General features: G+C 34.4%; 1 protein-coding gene across 1 annotated transcript in view; it reads left to right on the top strand.

Moving 5' to 3' along the window:
- Positions 1 to 9,981: 9,981 nt before the first annotated feature.
- LOC132559201 (sodium-coupled monocarboxylate transporter 1-like) overlaps positions 9,982 to 19,127 on the top strand; it is a 32,249-nt gene continuing 23,103 nt past the window's right edge. Inside the window, exons 1-7 of the mRNA XM_060223818.1 lie at positions 9,982 to 10,314; positions 12,472 to 12,564; positions 12,882 to 12,933; positions 13,259 to 13,326; positions 14,113 to 14,193; positions 14,355 to 14,428; positions 15,046 to 15,183. Of these exons, the coding sequence (XP_060079801.1) occupies positions 9,982 to 10,314; positions 12,472 to 12,564; positions 12,882 to 12,933; positions 13,259 to 13,326; positions 14,113 to 14,193; positions 14,355 to 14,428; positions 15,046 to 15,183 (839 nt within the window). The remainder of the gene's footprint in view (positions 10,315 to 12,471; positions 12,565 to 12,881; positions 12,934 to 13,258; positions 13,327 to 14,112; positions 14,194 to 14,354; positions 14,429 to 15,045; positions 15,184 to 19,127) is intronic.

Here is a 19,127-nt window from a genome sequence, read left to right on the forward strand (position 1 = left end):
GGATAACACTTGTACACTAGATCTGTACCCGTACCTACTTGTATAGTCTATTTTAGTGTTGAACTCACGGTAGGACATAATTTAAGCAATACATCAGTATGTCAATTTGTTTACTATTTGGTTCATTGCTTTAATGATTCTGAAATTAAATAGCTTTTATTATTTACAACTTTTCTCGTATTATTTAATTCCATGTTGGACATGGATTCAGTTCAAAGAATCAGAGACATACATAACATACGTCCCTGAAAGAATTAATACAAAAATATACTCGAATTCTAATTTGAATACATTTTATTTGAAACTGTTTTTCGCTAAATGAACTAGACGAAAAATAGAAGTGTGTAAATTGTTTTCCAATTACCCTACAAATCACTGTCTTGTTTGGTGGGGGCCTTAGCGTGGAGTGAATACTCCAAGCTCTCCCGTTGCACATGGTGACTCTCCACTGTGGCTACACGCCCCAGCCGCTTACGTCCGCGTGGAGACCATCCTGGTCCAGTTCTTTTTATTCCTTAGGTCTTACGGCCCGTGAGATACAACAAGAAAGGGATTCATCCATTGATATATTGGACTCTGTTACTTTTTTAGGTCTCGAAAAATATTTATAGAATTGCCTTGGATTATTTTTTTAATCAAATCTAACATACCACCTTCATTTAAACTGCATTTTAAACTGATTGCCAAGTTCTTTTTTAAAACCTTATTTTCTGTAAGATTTTAATGGTTCTCATCTGATGTAGAAATTTGTTTTCTATGTTTCAGGTTTTAATGAAGTGTAAGGCCTGACTCTGGACTTTTTGATTAATCTTGAATGATGTAAATTTCAGTTAATCTACTATATCCCTCCAATATGAAGAGAGAGAAAACACATTGATTTGACAAACAATAATTTACGTATGCTCTGCATAAGACATTAAATTAAGTATATCTAATTTTGAGGAAAACCTATCAATAATTCAGATGCATTGAAATCCGCCCTCGTATCACAATTACCAAACTTTACAAAGTAAACAGCTTCAGATAGGTATAATAACATTTTGTTTCCTAATTCCGATGATGATTATTCAGGTTTTGCATTTGGTACAGTTGTTGTACAGACCACACCAGTGACCAGCACCAGTGACCAGCACTGACCAGCACTGACCAGCACCACAGCACCAGTGACCAGCACCACAGCACCAGTGACCAGCACCAGCGACAGCACCAGTGACCAGCACCACAGCACTAGTGACAGCACCAGTGACCAGCACCACAGCACCAGTGACAGCACAAGTGACCAGCACTGTCCAGCACCACAGCACCAGTGACAGCACAAGTGACCAGCACTAGTGACAGCACCTGTGACCAGCACCAGTGACCAGCACCACAGCACCAGTGACAGCACCAGTGATCAGCACTGTCCAGCACCACAGCACGAGTGACCAGCACCACAGCACCAGTGACAGCACCAGTGGCCAGCACCACAGCACCAGTGACCAGCACCAGTGACAGCACCAGTGACAGCACCAGTGACCAGCACCACGGCACCAGTGACAGCACCAGTGGCCAGCACCACAGCACCAGTGACCAGCACCAGTGACAGCACCAGTGACAGCACCAGTGACCAGCACCACGGCACCAGTGACAGCACCAGTGACCAGCACCAGGTGTTTGTAAAGGTAAATATGTTATATAATGACTTGTATTATTATCTCATCTAGAGGTGACCGTTGAGATCAAAAAAACTATCGCGATAGTGTTGAAGTAGTAACATTAATATTGTGATGCTATCGCGATAGTGTTGCAGTAGTAACATTAATATTGTGATGCTATCGCGATAGTGTTGCAGTAGTAACATTATTATTGTGATACTATCGCGATAGTGTTGCAGTAGTAACATCAATATTGTGATGCTATCGCGATAGTGTTGCAGTAGTAACATTAATATTGTGATACTATCGCGATAGTGTTGAAGTAGTAACATTAATATTGTGATGCTATCGTGATAGTGTTGCAGTAGTAACATTAATATTGTGATGCTATCGCGATAGTGTTGCAGTAGTAACATTAATATTGTGATACTATCGCGATAGTGTTGCAGTAGTAACATTATTATTGTGATGCTATCGCGATAGTGTTGCAGTAGTAACATTGGTATTGTGATACTATCGCGATAGTGTTGCAGTAGTAACATGGATATTGTGATAATCGCGATAGTGTTGCAGTAGTAACATTAATATTGTGATGCTATCGCGATAGTGTTGCAGTAGTAACATCAATATTGTGATGCTATTGCGATAGTGTTGCAGTAGTAACATTAATATTGTGATACTATCGCGATAGTGTTGCAGTAGTAACATTAATATTGTGATGCTATCGCGATAGTGTTGCTTACTGTCAAATGTTTTACTGTATTCTATTTTCATATTATTCATTTTATACACAAACCTGCTATTCTGTGATATTTGTTGTGAAACTCGCACACTGCTGGACTCAAGACTGTTATTTTCATATAATCCTTAGTTTCACAATAAACTTAGTGTAATTACTTTGTAATTTAAAATTATTTTATGTTTTAAAATGTAATTAATTAATTGAACATATGATTGTTTTGTTTTGACAGAGAGTTTGACACACTTCATACATCGTTGACAGATCCGTGTCGGACATTATAGTGCAGTATAGGTGTAGCAAAGGTAGGATTAAATTAGTCATTTACCAAATCAACGCACCGCTTATTTCATAAACGAGAGTTTAATTGTGATCTTCACTTTACAAAGTTGCTGCCCTACCGCTGTTTTTATTGGGAAATATTTTTTAAATGCCGCTACTATAACACATAATTAAGATATAAACCGATGTAACCACTTGTGTTTAAATTCTTTTTCCATTCTAAGTCGGTAATTATGCCATTTTTGTATATTTAGCGCCACACTGATCAAGGTCCCAAAGACGTTTACAAAAGATCATGTAATCTTGTACATCGATATCTTACCTAGATGCCGCAAGTCCTATCCGCGACTGTTGACACGTCACAGGCGTCGCCGCGCGGCATCTATGATAAGATATCAATGACTGCAAGACCATAGATATCTAATCCTAGACGCCTGTGACGTGTCTAGCGATCCGCCATCTTGGGAAGGTATTGTATAAGCTGTCATAAACAGAAGTTTCACTGTTACTATCGTGTACAAATTGATGTTCTACAGAATGTGTGCCTTATCCGATTTACCTTTGTATGATAGCGCCTATTCATTTTGACTTGTAAACATATATATAGTTTTAAGTAGTAGATGTCATTGTAACAGGCAGTGTTTCAAGTAGTGATGAAAGCGGTTTTTGAAGTACTATCTTCAAGTATTTGAGCAGCTATACTTAGAGATGGTCATTCGCCTGATGTGTAAGGAGTAGTTTTTTATTTTGCTGTAACATGTTGTTGTGCACTGAGTTTTTTTTTATCTTCTTTTTGTTGGTGGGTTGGTTTATTGTTATAATTATCCTATACAAAATAACTGAGGAGTATTTTTATTCAATACTTTTTACATTTTAAGTATTTCCGTAATTTTGTCTTTAATTTTGATCCTCAATAACTGCACTTTGAGACGACTACAACAAAGAACCTTTTCTCAGCTTTAAAATGAAGTATTATTTGTGTTGATACGTGGGCTAGTGACCGAGCTACATTTTTCGTGGGATTTCTAGCATGAGGCCCACTGTGTAGCTATGGTTTGGCGCTAGCGGCAATATCTTCTCAAGATGGCGGCGCTGCAGACACGTTGTGTCAACAGTCGCGGATTCTGCCCGATCCTGTAAATCGTCTTTCGGTCTTGCGCGGCACAGTACGTTCTGCCAGAAAAATACAATAGTTTCGCCATTTTTGGTCAATTTGAAACTTAAATATTTGAATAATGGTGATTTAAAAACAAAATATTTACACTAAGAACAATTTAATGCCCAAATTCTACATATAAACCGCCCGATTCTGCCCGATCCTGTAAATCGTCTTTCGGTCTTGCGCGACCAAATCAGAAATGAGTGTTTTATATAATACGTCTTCATTTTTCCTTAAAAACGTTTCACAATGTGTAACATCAATGCAAAAGAAATTCACAAAAATCATTTAAACGGCACTATTCTAGTCCGATTCTGCCCGATTCTGCCCGATTTTGTAAATCGTCTAACCCTTGTGGCAAGATATCTATGTAGTCGTTTGGCAATAACTCTGTGAAAACTCTTGACTTTTCAACCTATTTTTTTGAGAGCAAATCTATCGCTACATATCGATAAATCGACCTGTTGTTACACCACTAACTTCACCTACTGAAAGGTGAAGGTAACTTGTGATGAAGCATCCAGGCCTATGTCTGTCTATACGGCGTCAAACTTTTCCTTTAAGTAATTTATTCACAATGACCAAGATCTACAAAATTGTTTACATGTATATGAAATGTTTAGCAAGCTTTGAGAAAGGGATAGCATGTTTTAGTTGAAATAATTTATAATCTTTTTGACTACAGAATTGTAATAATTGATCAGTGATATGATTCACCTGTAACGCACTTGACTTTAAGTTAACCTTTAATTTACTCTGTTAAATGTAGTTTGGAAGTTTGAACCGGATAATTTTTACTATTATTATGCAATATAAGGATTTGTTGTTAAATGCGTATCTAAAAATATTCCTAAAACTTAGTTTAACAAAACGAAATGTACGTTCATTATCAGCACCAACAGCAGGGCTAGCATCTACAGATGTACACCTTCAGCAGCAAGTAAAACATATATTATGTCAATATCATTCTAGATTAGAGGTCTCCCTTTACAAATTTTAAAATGAACCCTCAGCAAGTTTAAATAATCAAATGGAAGGAGAGTAAGGATAAATCCCTTTGTGAGCCCCATTCAACAGTCTACATTTTTAGTGAACTTTACATAGATCAACGATACCTCAATAAGTATCCCTATGGTCACTATTAGGTTTATAATTGTCTATTAAGCATTGAACATTACATTAAACAGCTGTTGAAAATAGAAGACAGAAAACTGAAATACTGAAATGGTAAAAATACAGAAAGATCAATTAGCAGTTGTAAACAAAACATCATGTCACTGCAGTATATCTGACGAATATGGACCATTTTATTTATCACCATCACTCTCCCCTTTTATCAAGTCTTAAACCATCAATTGACACATTTTATCTGATTTTCAAAGTAATCAATGTTGATTTTTCCCATATGCTAAATACATGGAATTTTACTTACATTTCATTACAAAGTTCTTTTAATTTTTATCAATGATTACTTATAGTAAAAGATACAACTGAAAACATCCTATTCATTAAATGAATATCGTATCAATTTAATTTCTCTTTAGAATGCAATATTTCCAGAACAACGTTGAAGTCTATACATAACGTAAGGTGTTCTTGTACATCTATTCCAATGAGATGAGTTAAGCAATGTGAACTTCTTGTTATTCTACACTGTAATTTTACCTTTATATAAAAATCCAATGAATCTGAAATATTTTTATTTGAAAATCTATCTTGGATAGGTCCACGTCTTTTCATGGTTCAATGATACAGATAGTACAGTAATGATATTCAGTGGTAAATAATAGAATAAATTCATCGACGAAAATAGATGTAATAGATTATGCAAGGCTTTCTTTTACATATCTTTATGCAAGCAATATGTAGACATGCATAATAAAATATATATTTACAACTGTTTTTGATATGATAAATTCTTAAAATTCAGCACATGTACTTTTAAACATTCGATTTTAGAGTCAACCTGGATTAAGGTAACGCCTTGTTGAAATTTACAGGTCCATTGTATGTAGTCTCATATTCATTAAACTCGTACCCCACAAAATAAATAGAGTTGTCATATGTTGTGCAGGATGAATCGCATGAACAATTCTGCAGCTCCTGTGTCGATGCCATTCGGTGCAGAATAATGTTGACATCTGAATATATTATATTAACCGTCACCCAATAACTGACTGATACCGTTCAATATTTAAATGTTACTTTTATAAATTTTCCTATTTAGCTCATTTTTGGGGAAAAAGCATACTTTTTGGTAGAATATTTCAAAAATGGTATTTTAATATAGTCTACTAATCATAAGCGTTGATTATTCGTACCTGATCATGATTTGCAAATCTTAAATCCCTTTCAACGACAATGCATGTTTTCTTGTGGGCTCTGCTTTATCTTCAATAAAACATATCTTAAAACTGTACAGATTTCCCATAAGAACAATTGACCAATTTGCTTACTAGGACAATATAATTGAATACACGCTTTTCCTTACTCTAAGCTCAAAGGTTTGAACATTAAGGATATAATTTTTATCAATAGTGGAGTTCAAACAGATCATCATATGTAAGACCTTAACTTATTTTCAAGGTCAGGAACTTAGATAATCATTTGACTGTCCAAAAGACTCAGAGTCTTCATATGTTGCCAGTGGGTTCCTAGGATTGCGTTTTATTTTTCAAGTATATAACTTTTACATATGTTCAAGATCACAAGGGCCAAATATATTATAAATATTTTTATTCTTCACTATTCAAAAGATCAAGGATCCCGATGATTTGCAGTTAAACTTATCTAGACATGACCTTCAGTTTACAAGGATGGTATTTCACAATCAGCCATGATTACTGAGGCTGATCAGTACTGGATGTACTTGTACATGCATTTAACTCGCGAGTGTCAGCAATACATGTGAATGTGTCATTCTAATGTTCATCGATACATTGGAAACAATCATTATTTCAAAAATTCAATACATGATAATTATCTTAACATTACCGGTATTGACTGAGTTATTACACTCGAGCTATACACATTCTCTGGACCTCTTCTTACATTACCTCTGCATGGGTATTAAGATTCATCCTACAACCAGCAGTGCCAATGTATAATGTAGCTGTATTCGACAGCGTACTTGTGGTAATTCAACAGAATTACTGTCTGAATTTACTTCAATATTACGTTTAGAAATATGAATAGTTGATGAAATAAGCGATTTTACATGTTGTAATGAACATTTTGATTTGTGAAAATTCATAAAATCACTGTTATATCCGATGAAGGTAAAATTTAGTGTAACTTTAACGTTAGGTAAACAACAAAACTGTTTAAGTTTAAACAGTTTGCTTTTCAATCAGTGTTGTAACATAAATAGATTACGTGGTCAGTGACTTAACGTATAAGCATTATTTTGTGTCTGGACAGAATTACAAAATACAGCTTATATTTCAAGACACTGCTGACCATGTATTCACTATGTAATTGTATTCAAAATCATAATGATAACATGTGCGTGTGTGTTCAATGCTATGCAATATAAATTAATCTAACTATATATACATATTACTTACTAAAAATAATTAATCATATAAGTAAAGAAGTATATAACGTAAATTGTTATTTTTTCTTCTTCATACAGGATAGGTAGCACCATCGTTAGCAAATACATATATATGTAATCAGGAAATTTGAATATAATTTATAAGTAGTGTTGTATAATATATGATACAAACAAAACATTGAGGCACTAGCATATTGCACGTTTCAAAGCTGGTGACACAGAATTATTACGGTAAGTGGTACATAAATCCTATAGATGTAATATTCACACACATACTATTGTATGGTTCACTTTAAGTCGTTGCTTGGCTCTAGTGAATCTAATCTTTTTGTATTTAAATGCTTTATTCAATTTCCTTGTGTATATTTTGTGCACTCTCGTGAAGAGAAAAGTTTTTCATTTGCCGCTCTGTTACGTCCTCTTCGCTTATAAATGGTATGACTCATACACAACTGATATTTTGTGACGTACAGTTATTCCGGGCATCAATACCAGTAAGAATACAAGTCAGAAAAAATAGGACTTGAGTAAGTAACCATAAATGAACAACAAAGGCATTATGTCAAAGTATAGAGGATCCGTGCCTATTATCGTGACGTAAAATGGCGCGGATTATCTTATTTGATGATTCTGATTAGCGTCATGGTAAGTACACATTCACGTAAAACCAGAAGCATTTGACAACATAAAGATAAATATTGACTTTACAAATTATAACATGACGTAGAAACGTTGTATTGACATTTGGGTAACTGAAGAGGCCACTAAAACAAAGGTAAACACTAGCAGACGTAGGTTTCCGGTAACGTAGGTGAAGGTCACAATGACGTCATGTAGCGTCTGTGACAGTAAGAGTACCAAAGGGGAGGTAAAGCGAGAATCCACCACTGAAGTGGCTATCTCGAAAAAATGAAAAATAACATGCCATAGTATAATAGCCATGATGCATGAAGTTTTATTACTGTTGATTTCCATAAATGCATATTGGAAGAATTTTGTTACTTCCACTGGTTAGAAGTGCAGTTTATATTACTAAATAAACAAATTTGCTTGCGAAGAGTGGCATCAACACAGGCATGCAGATAATACGGTTTACCTAAGTAATCTGGAGCTCGGAGCCTGTTAAAGTGTGCTGTGGAAACGGCACTTCCACACTTCTATTTATACATGGCTTTACATGATTTGGCAGCAGGACAAAGTAATCCACAGAATGCAATGGATTTAAGTTAATGGGGATAGCAGGGTAGTGTGGACGTGTGCTATTTTTCTAAAGTCCCTACCTGAGGAGATGATATCCCTAGAAACTGCCTTTTGGCGTCTTAGAATCAGTTAATCAACGATGTATTCTATGGGCTTGGGACGTGCATATATCATTCAACCACATGGTAGTTTTGTCTCTAGTTAACAGCAGGACTGCTGTCAGGAAGAATATTTGATGCTCAAATCAATATTAAAAATCTGAGAAAATGGTTCTGTCTTTCATGACCAGTTTGATATTTAATCGAGCTTGAAATTGAATAACAGTCAATTTACAATCTGTTGAGATGTGTGCTGTTTAACAGCTGTGATACGCATGTCACGTGACCATAACAATCAAATATACGATTCACATTTTATTTATTCATCCTGGACATAATTCAATACATTGTGGAACTATTCTGTAAGTATTATTTTGTTTTGTTCCGATGATGTTTCTGTAACATCGGCAGGGTTTTTCCTGGGATCCTCAAATTTGTATATTGCAAGGGTTCAGGGACTCGCATGATTTATGTAATTGAGTAAAACTTTATTCAATTTGTGGGTCCTTTGTCAATTAAAGAGACAGATTGAAGGTCTTTGAGAGTCGCGGAAAACCCTGGTGGGTCCTCATTCTGAAGACAACAGACTGGACGGTCCTTGCTGGCACTCATTCAGTACTAAGTATCAAGCAGAATATGTTATTGTGATTTATCTAGCTACAACTGTATATGCCGTTGGCTGGAGAAAACCCTTATCTTCATCTGTTCAAAGTAAATGTAAAAAGTAAGGTATTGTCAAGAAAGGCAATTTTAAAAGACAGCTTTAAGGATTCCAAACTTAGCTTATGTTACTATCTCGTCAGTGATTCTAAGGGTCAACATTGTTGCAATTTCAAGAATTGTAGAAGTAATGGCACTTCAGTGTAATAGCACTAAAATACTTTGTTCAATACAATATCGTGCGATTGTAACGACTGGTTTGCCCGTTGGCAGTGTAAGATAATCGACTGTGGTGTGTCGCTAGCTGCTATCGGCAATTTTCATAGTGCAATCACACTGAAATATCAAAATCTGAACAAAGTTGCTTGACAACTCGCATTTCACCGACGCTAAGTACCATTTTAATGCTAAATGAATTCGGTAAAAGAATTGGCAAAGTTGTGACTCTTGTAAATATATATATGAATATGTTGCATTAAACTACAATGTATATGTATATTTCTGAATTGTAAAATACTCTTTGTTTTGTTGTGTTTTCTCGCTTTCCAAATCACGATTACATACATGAACAAACAATCTCTTGATTTCTTATCACGATGTGTGTTTAATTTCAGAATATCAAGCCTTTAAAAGTGTCTAGAACAACTCTCACTATGGCTTTTTTGAAAATGGAAGATTACATAATCTTGGTGATAACCCTTGGTGTCACACTTTGTGTAGGATTGTACAATTCATTTAAAGGTGGGAGGCGCAAAACTACTACCGAATACTTAGTTGGAAGTAGAAATATGTCAGTACTACCGGTTGCATTGTCGTTGATGGTTTCATACGAATCTGGAATAATGATGTTAGGAGTTCCAGCAGAAGTTTATATATACGGAATGCAATGGTTTCTGTCAAATATTGGACACTTCTTTGCTGATCTGTTGAATCTGTACATATTTGTTCCGCCGCTGAAGAAGTTACAGATCACAAGCATCTACGAGGTAAGTGAACAACGTAAAGTCACCATAACCGGTATATCAAACTGTTGAAAATGAGTATGAATGAGAAAGTGTATAAAGCCACTCAGAGCCAACTTTAAGTTCCTTGAAATACTTCAGTGAAATGGTGTTAAGAAACTGGCCCTCTACAAGTACTTATACGCCACACTTTTTACCATGGTGTTGAGATTTCGTCCAAGAGGGTAACGACTATGGTATTTCAGTGTCATATTCTAAAAAGCGTAGGTCAGTTGTCCAACCATTCACGTGACAATTGCTGTTGCGAGGACGTAAATCTCTCACAGGATATAACGTTAACTTAAAAGACCCAAAATCATGATCAAAATTAATAAAACTTAGACAAATTATAAACAAAACACAGATATACCCGATCTTAGAACAACGTTTAATATAAGAAGGAGAATGCTTCATTGACGAAAATCGCTATGTAAATCTGGTCCAATCCAGGAAAAAGAAGTAAAGAAGAGCAAACCAGGCATAAGCAGAGAAACAGATTATTTCCTAAAGGTATATGATGGCGACAACAAACGTTTATAAACCTACAATTTTCAAGTTTATCTGTTAGTTGTCTACAAGATGTGATTATTCAAAAACATTTTCACTATGCCGTAGAATGTAGATGTCTTGACATCTGTTTGTGCGTTTTCGTCATCTCGTTTGTATGCGAGTTTTTTTTTTATATATATATTTTCCAATGTTATTGCCTTTTTGTATCTTTGTTTTATCCACAATTTATTACTAGCACTATTCATATTCGAAGTGTTGATAGATCGAATTGAATTTATTTATTCGATCACGTGAAATTTTGTTAAGTATGACCTATAGCCATGCTGTTTCGTCCATTGTAATGTGCCGTAACTTTTTACCAAGTCTTCTCCAGGTGGAATTCAGATGAAGCTTGCCATTATTGATCCTGAGTTGACATTGACCCCGTGTTATTTTTCGGGTCGGTCCGTTATCCAAGATGGTCGCCATCTTGAGTGAGAGAGAAATTTATATGTCTCTAGTTGTGCATAGTCCAATTGTGCAACTGATTCGAAAAACAGCATGGTCGTTAGACGATGATCTTAGATTTTGTCAGTTGTAGTTCGTTATCGCTATTTATAAGTACTGAATGGAACTTTAAAATTTCACATGTCATTTCCCTTGGTCCATAGTTTTGCATTGTACCCATTTTGGAACTGTTTCCATTTTAGATTATGATAATTAAATTTGCTATTGGTACTTCCTGAAAAGCACTGGATGCATTGGTTACAAATTCATATGTATGTTCCCCTTGTGCCGAAAGTGTAGTTTGACCTTTTTATATTTCGTGAATAATCAAAAGAAATATTGATGATCGGTGGCCATTTTGGTTTTGACAATGACAAAAGAAGATCAAACGATAGGATAACTTTTTTAAAAAGTTTTTGACGTGATTTTAGATATAATTTAGAAGTACTGATTATGTTCAGCGTGATCAAGTGAGAGCACTCTCTCAGGGTCTTATGTTACGATAATATATAGGTAGGTTTCACTTTGGGCAGTCACTGTTGAAATGATGACGAGTTTGACGGATTGCATACCATTTTTACCCTGGGAACTTCGCACTTTCCAAGCAAGGCTTTGACTTCATCATCTGTTACTTGCTTAGATACCAAGGCTGGAAGATAGCATTATCAGTGGGAGCATTTAGAGCAGGGAAACTTTGCGGTTTTTCTCTCAACATGCATTGTCATTTTAAAAGAAAATAAGTTGGAAAAGTGATAGGTTTCGCCCACTTGAAAAGTTCAACGTCGCATCCAAGGCGGCCATTTTGTCTCATGATTGCACAATCATTTTTCTCTTGAACCACATCTATTTTAAACTTTTTTCTTACTCCACCAATAGTGTTAAGCTCAGATACTGATTGTATTGTTCAGGTCGGTGTTCGGTCAAACAAGGCCACCATCTTGAACCAGAAAAAAAATTGAAATGAACTTCTTCAGTCAACTGTTTTTTTGTTTGCTTAAACATTCCGAGCTTTTTTAATCATTTAATAACTGTAAATATTATAAATCTTTTTACACCATATATTGGTCTTTATAGCCAAATGGATGTTAATGCCCAGGTGTCTCTTGTAATAAAGTAAACAAATTAATTTCCAGTGTTGTATTTCAGTATCTGGAGCTACGGTATAGATCACATGGTATCCGGATGTTTGCAACAGTTCTTGGAATATGTTCAATGGTATGTATGATCATCTTCTACACTGTTAACAATCTATAAATAATATTCCAATGTTTGAAAAAATCCAGATGCTTTTGAAAACACAAATTATTTTGCCACGGCTTCATGAGAGAGAGAGAGAGAGAGAGAGAGAGAGAGAGAGAGAGAGAGAGAGAGAGAGAGAGAGAGAGAGAGAGCTTGATACTATATAAATGTTGAGTTAACCACTTCTCGCTACTGATTTCAATTAGACATTTCTTTAAACTGGCATTGACATGCTCTGAAATGATATTTCATCGTTTCAATTCTTGCAACAAATATCGATTTTCAATAGTTTTTATCTTTTCTTTATATCAAAATAGCTAAACTACATGGGTAGCGTGCTGTTTGTACCAGCTGTCACCCTCAAAGCTGGTAAGGTCTTACATCTAATTTCAAAAATATCATGACAGATCTAAAATCCGATATTGAATATATTGTCGCTCTGACTTTCAATAGATCAAAATGACAACAATCATATGAATAACGTTATAAATATATTTTGATAGATGTACTTTCTTGTCAATGGATGATGTCTCTTTCCTCATTCATGATAATCATTCCTATATTGGTGTAAATATTGTTAAATTAGTAATATAAAGATATTGATCTTACCTGAAAATAACTCTGAATCGGAAAATGAATATTTTGTTTATTAGAGAGCACTGTTGATTATTCAGGTGATTTGTCCTTTCCACAGTTACAAATATTCCGATGTGGATGTCGATAGTCGGGCTGATGGCTGTTGTTATGATTTATACATTACTGGTAAGTCTTGTTTCTACTTTGTTACATGTCGGCTTCATACAGTAACTCCTGTATCCTCATAGAACACTTATCTCTGTTTATTGACATACAACAACACATCGGACTGGTTAATGATGTTACCTTGCAACAAAATATAGGGATATTATATGCCCTCAACAAATAATGCCCTCTTCAAATATCTCTTCTACATATCCAAATGACATCATCGACCCAGATGCAACTTCATGAACATTACAAATGATTAAACTGTGACCCTGAAATGACAAGGAAAATTATCTGTACTTAAATGGTACTGGGGCCACAAAAGCTTGTGCAAAGAAACCTAGATTTTAGAAATAATGCACATATGTTTTATTTGCTATAAATTCATTTCTAACGAAACAGAAAGCACACATCTGAAATATCGTATTTAGCAGTTTTATTGCCTTAGTAAGCAATGCATAATAAAGAATTCCTAACTCTGCACGGAGTTTATGTGGTATACGATGCAGTGGGATTGCACTTCATCAATCTTCATGTTTCATTTGGTTGTCAATATTTTCAGACATTAGAGTTTTAAGAAGGTATCGTATATATTCCACATTTAAGAATTTATTTATAAAGTTTGTCTCGTGTTATTTTAAGGAGATTTCAGATATGTTCAAGAACAACAAAGAAACTACCTAAATATGAAAACAATCTCTCTGAAGTACATTCCATTGACGTTATCACAAAGATGTTAAATTTGTGATATACATTTCTGATGTAATAATGGAGGTGTGTCAAATTTGTCTAATCTATTTATAGGGTGGGTTTAAAGCTGTGGTGTGGACGGATGTTGTCCAGGCGGGACTTATGATAGGCGGAATGTTAGCCGTAGTTATCAAGGTAAGGCCTTGTTCTGTATCGGGCCAGAAATGTCGAGATAAATAACTTAAATATTAATGTTTTCATTTAACATTTCTCAAAAATAATAATATTGAATTAATAAAAATAAAATAGAATAAAAAAGAGAATCTGCTTTACGCTGTTTTTTTAATGTTTAACAGGGAACGATAGAATCTGGAGGATTCGTGCAAACATGGAACTCGGTCTACCAGAACGGGCGGGTTAACCTGTTTGAGTAAGTGATAAGTGATATTTACTGAATGTTTTAAAACATTTAAATTCATATATTTCATCTTGGAATAAAATCGTTCCTCACTGAAAAGATATGGTCACGTGGAGAATATATAACTATAGTAGACATCACGACGTTGTATATGGCAATATGGTCGACGACGTCAGTATGGAATGCGTAACATTTACGCGTATATGTGGAAGAGCTACTTCCTTAAGGAGTAAAAAATATGAAGTAATTTCTTCAGCTCCATTGTTCTATATCGTGTTCTTATTTGCGAACATGACGTCACCTACTTCGGATTAGCCAATATTTGCATGGCGGTTGTCGTCAATGAAGCAGAAAACACGTTTACCTGTCCAGAACACATGGCCTTATTCTCCGTGTAATTTTTCACGAGTCTCTGTGTAAATCTTTCTGTTTTCTCATATTTGGCATACGGTCATTGAACAAAGAAAATAATTAAATGTCAACAGTCTTAATCAAAACATGAATCCGATGATAGAAATCTCCGATACAAGTCTAGAACCAGTCGATTACATAAATGGTCCCGTACCAATTTATCTCAAACCCATAAAAATATTTTATTAAATATATATACACGTGTCTTGGTTTTTTAGATTTGATCCCGATCCTACTCTACGGCAGTCGTTTTGGAGTTTGATATTTGGAAGTGCTATGGTAGAGTTTGGCTTACCTTTCGCACAGACAACTTTTCAACGCATCAAAGCGACCCCTACAATAAGATCAGCACAGAGGTAAATGATCAATAGAGTGGTCAAATTTACTCCAAGGGAAAACATTCACGCGGGAAAAATATCAACAATTATTTTATGATGCTACACTTGATAGGGAAACGTATAGGTCAATGTTGCCTGGTTAATTTGGTTAAGGACCTCGGATAAATGAATCCAACATACAATAGACACTATTACCTCATCATACAACAATACAATAGACACTATTACCTCATCATACAACGATACAATAGACACTATTACCTCAGCATACAGCAATACAATAGACACTATTACCTCATCATACAGCAATACAATAGACACTATTACCTCATCATACAACGATACAATAGACACTATTACCTCAGCATACAGCAATACAATAGACACTATTACCTGATCATACAGCAATACAATAGACACTATTACCTCATCATATAACGATACAATAGACACTATTACCTCATCATACAGCAATACAATAGACACTATTACCTCATCATACAACAATACAATAGACACTATTACCTCATCATACAACAATACAATAGACACTATTACCTCATCATACACCAATACAATAGACACTATTACCTCATCATACAGCAATACAATAGACACTATTACCTCATCATACAGCAATACAATAGACACTATTACCTCATCATACAACAATACAATAGACACTATTACCTCATCATACAACAATACAATAGACACTATTACCTCATCATACAACAATACAATAGACACTATTACATCATCATACATCAATACAATAGACACTATTACCTCATCATACAACGATACAATAGACACTATTACCTCATCATACAGCAATACAATAGACACTATTACCTCATCATACAGCAATACAATAGACACTATGAACTCATCATACAACGATACAATAGACACTATTACCTCATCATACAGCAATACAATATACACTATTACCTCAGCATACAGCAATACAATAGACACTATTACCTCATCATACAGCAATACAATAGACACTATTAACTCATCATACAACAATACAATAGACTATACAAACAATACAATAGACACTATTACCTCATCATACAGCAATACAATAGACACTATTACCTCATCATACAGCAATACAATAGACACTATTACCTCATCATACAACAATACAATAGACACTATTTACTCATCATACAACAATACAATAGACACTATTACCTCATCATACAACAATACAATAGACACTATTACCTCATCATACAGCAATACAATAGATACTATTACCTCATCATACAACAATACAATAGACACTATTACCACATCATATAACGATACAATAGACACTATTAACTCATCATACAACGATACAATAGACACTATTACCTCATCATACAACAATACAATAGACACTATTAACTCATCATACAACAATACAATAGACACTATTACCTCATCATACAACGATACAATAGACACTATTACCTCATCATACAGCAATACAATAGACACTATTACCTCATCATACAACAATACAATAGACACTATTAACTCATCATACAACGATACAATAGATACTATTACCTCATCATACAACAATACAATAGACACTATTACCTGATCCTATAACGATACAATTGACACTATTACCTCAGCATACAGCAATACAATAGACACTATTACCTCATCATACAACAATACAATAGACACTATTACCTCATCATACAACAATACAATAGACACTATTACCTCATCATACAACGATACAATAGACACTATTACCTCATCATACAGCAATACAATAGACACTATTACCTCATCATACAGCAATACAATAGACACTATTACCTCATCATACAACGATACAATAGACACTACTACCTCATCATACAACAATACAATAAACACTATTACCTCAGCATCCAGCAATACAATAAACACTATTACCTCAGCATACAGCAATACAATAGACACTATTACCTCATCATACAGCAATACAATAGACACTATTACCTCATCATACAGCAATACAATAGACACTATTACCTCATCATACAACGATACAATAGACACTATTACCTCATCATACCGCAATACAATAGACACTATTACCTCATCATACAGCAATACAATAGTCACTATTACCTCATCATACAACGATACAATAGACAACATTACCTCAGCATACAGCAATACAATAGACACTATTACCTCAGCATACAGAAATACAATAGACACTATTATCTCATCATACAACCATACAATAGTCACTATAACCTCAACCAATACAATCATCAATAGACACTATTACCTCATCACAATACAATAGACACTATTACCTCATCATACAACAATACAATAGACACTATTAACTCATCATACAACAATACAATAGACACTATTACCTCATCATACAACAATACAATAGACACTATTAACTCATCATACAACAATACAATAGACAATATTACCTCATCATATAACGATACAATAGACACTATTAACTCATCATAAAACGATACAATAGACACTATTACCTCATCATACAGCAATACAATAGACACTATTACCTCATCATACAACAATACAATAGACACTATTACCTCATCATACAACAATACAATAGACACTATTACCTCATCATACAGAAATACAATAGACACTATTACCTCATCATAAAACGATACAATAGACACTATTACCTCATCATACAGCAATACAATAGACACTATTACCTCATCATACAACAATACAATAGACACTATTAACTCATCATACAACAATACAATAGACACTATTACCTCATCATACAACAATACAATAGACACTATTACCTCATCATACAACAATACAATAGACACTATTACCTCATCATACAGCAATACAATAGACACTATTAACTCATCATACAACAATACAATACACACTATTACCTCATCATACAACGATACAATAGACACTATTACCTCATCCTATAACGATACAATAGACACTATTACCTCAGCATACAGCAATACAATAGACACTATTACCTCATCATACAGCAATACAATAGACACTATTACCTCATCATACAACGATACAATAGACACTATTACAATACAGCAGTACAAAAGACACTATTACCTCATCATACAACAATACAATAGACACTATTACCTCATCATACAGCAATACAATAGACTATTACCTCATCATACAATACAATCATCATACAGCAATACAATAGACACTATTACCTCATCATACAACGATACAATAGACACTATTACCTCATCATACCGCAATACAATAGACACTATTACCTCATCCTAAAACGATACAATAGTCACTATAACCTCAACATACAGCAATACAATAGATACAATTACCTCATCATACAGCAATACAATAGACACTATTACCTCATCATACAGAAATACAATAGACACTATTACCTCATCATACAACGATACAATAGACACTATTACCTCATCATACAGCAATACAATAGACACTATTACCTCATCATACAACAATACAATAGACACTATTAACTGATCCTACAGCAATACAATAGACACTATTACCTCATCATATAACGATACAATAGACACTATTAACTCATCATACAACGATACAATAGACACTATTACCTCATCATACAACAATACAATAGACACTATTACCTCATCATACAACAATACAATAGACACTGTTAACTCATCATACAACAATACAATAGACACTATTACCTCATCATACAACAATACAATAGACACTATTAACTCATCATACAACAATACAATAGACACTATTAACTCATCATACAACAATACAATAGACACTACTACCTCATCATACAACGATACAATAGACACTATTAACTCATCATACAACGATACAATAGACACTATTACCTCATCATACAACAATACAATAGACACTATTACCTCATCATACAGCAATACAATAGACACTATTAAGTCATCATACAA

Source organism: Ylistrum balloti, unplaced genomic scaffold (assembly GCF_031769215.1).
Source record: "Ylistrum balloti isolate Yb309-2 unplaced genomic scaffold, AGI_CSIRO_Ybal_v1 Utg370874, whole genome shotgun sequence".
Classification (NCBI taxonomy): Eukaryota; Metazoa; Mollusca; class Bivalvia; order Pectinida; family Pectinidae; genus Ylistrum; species Ylistrum balloti.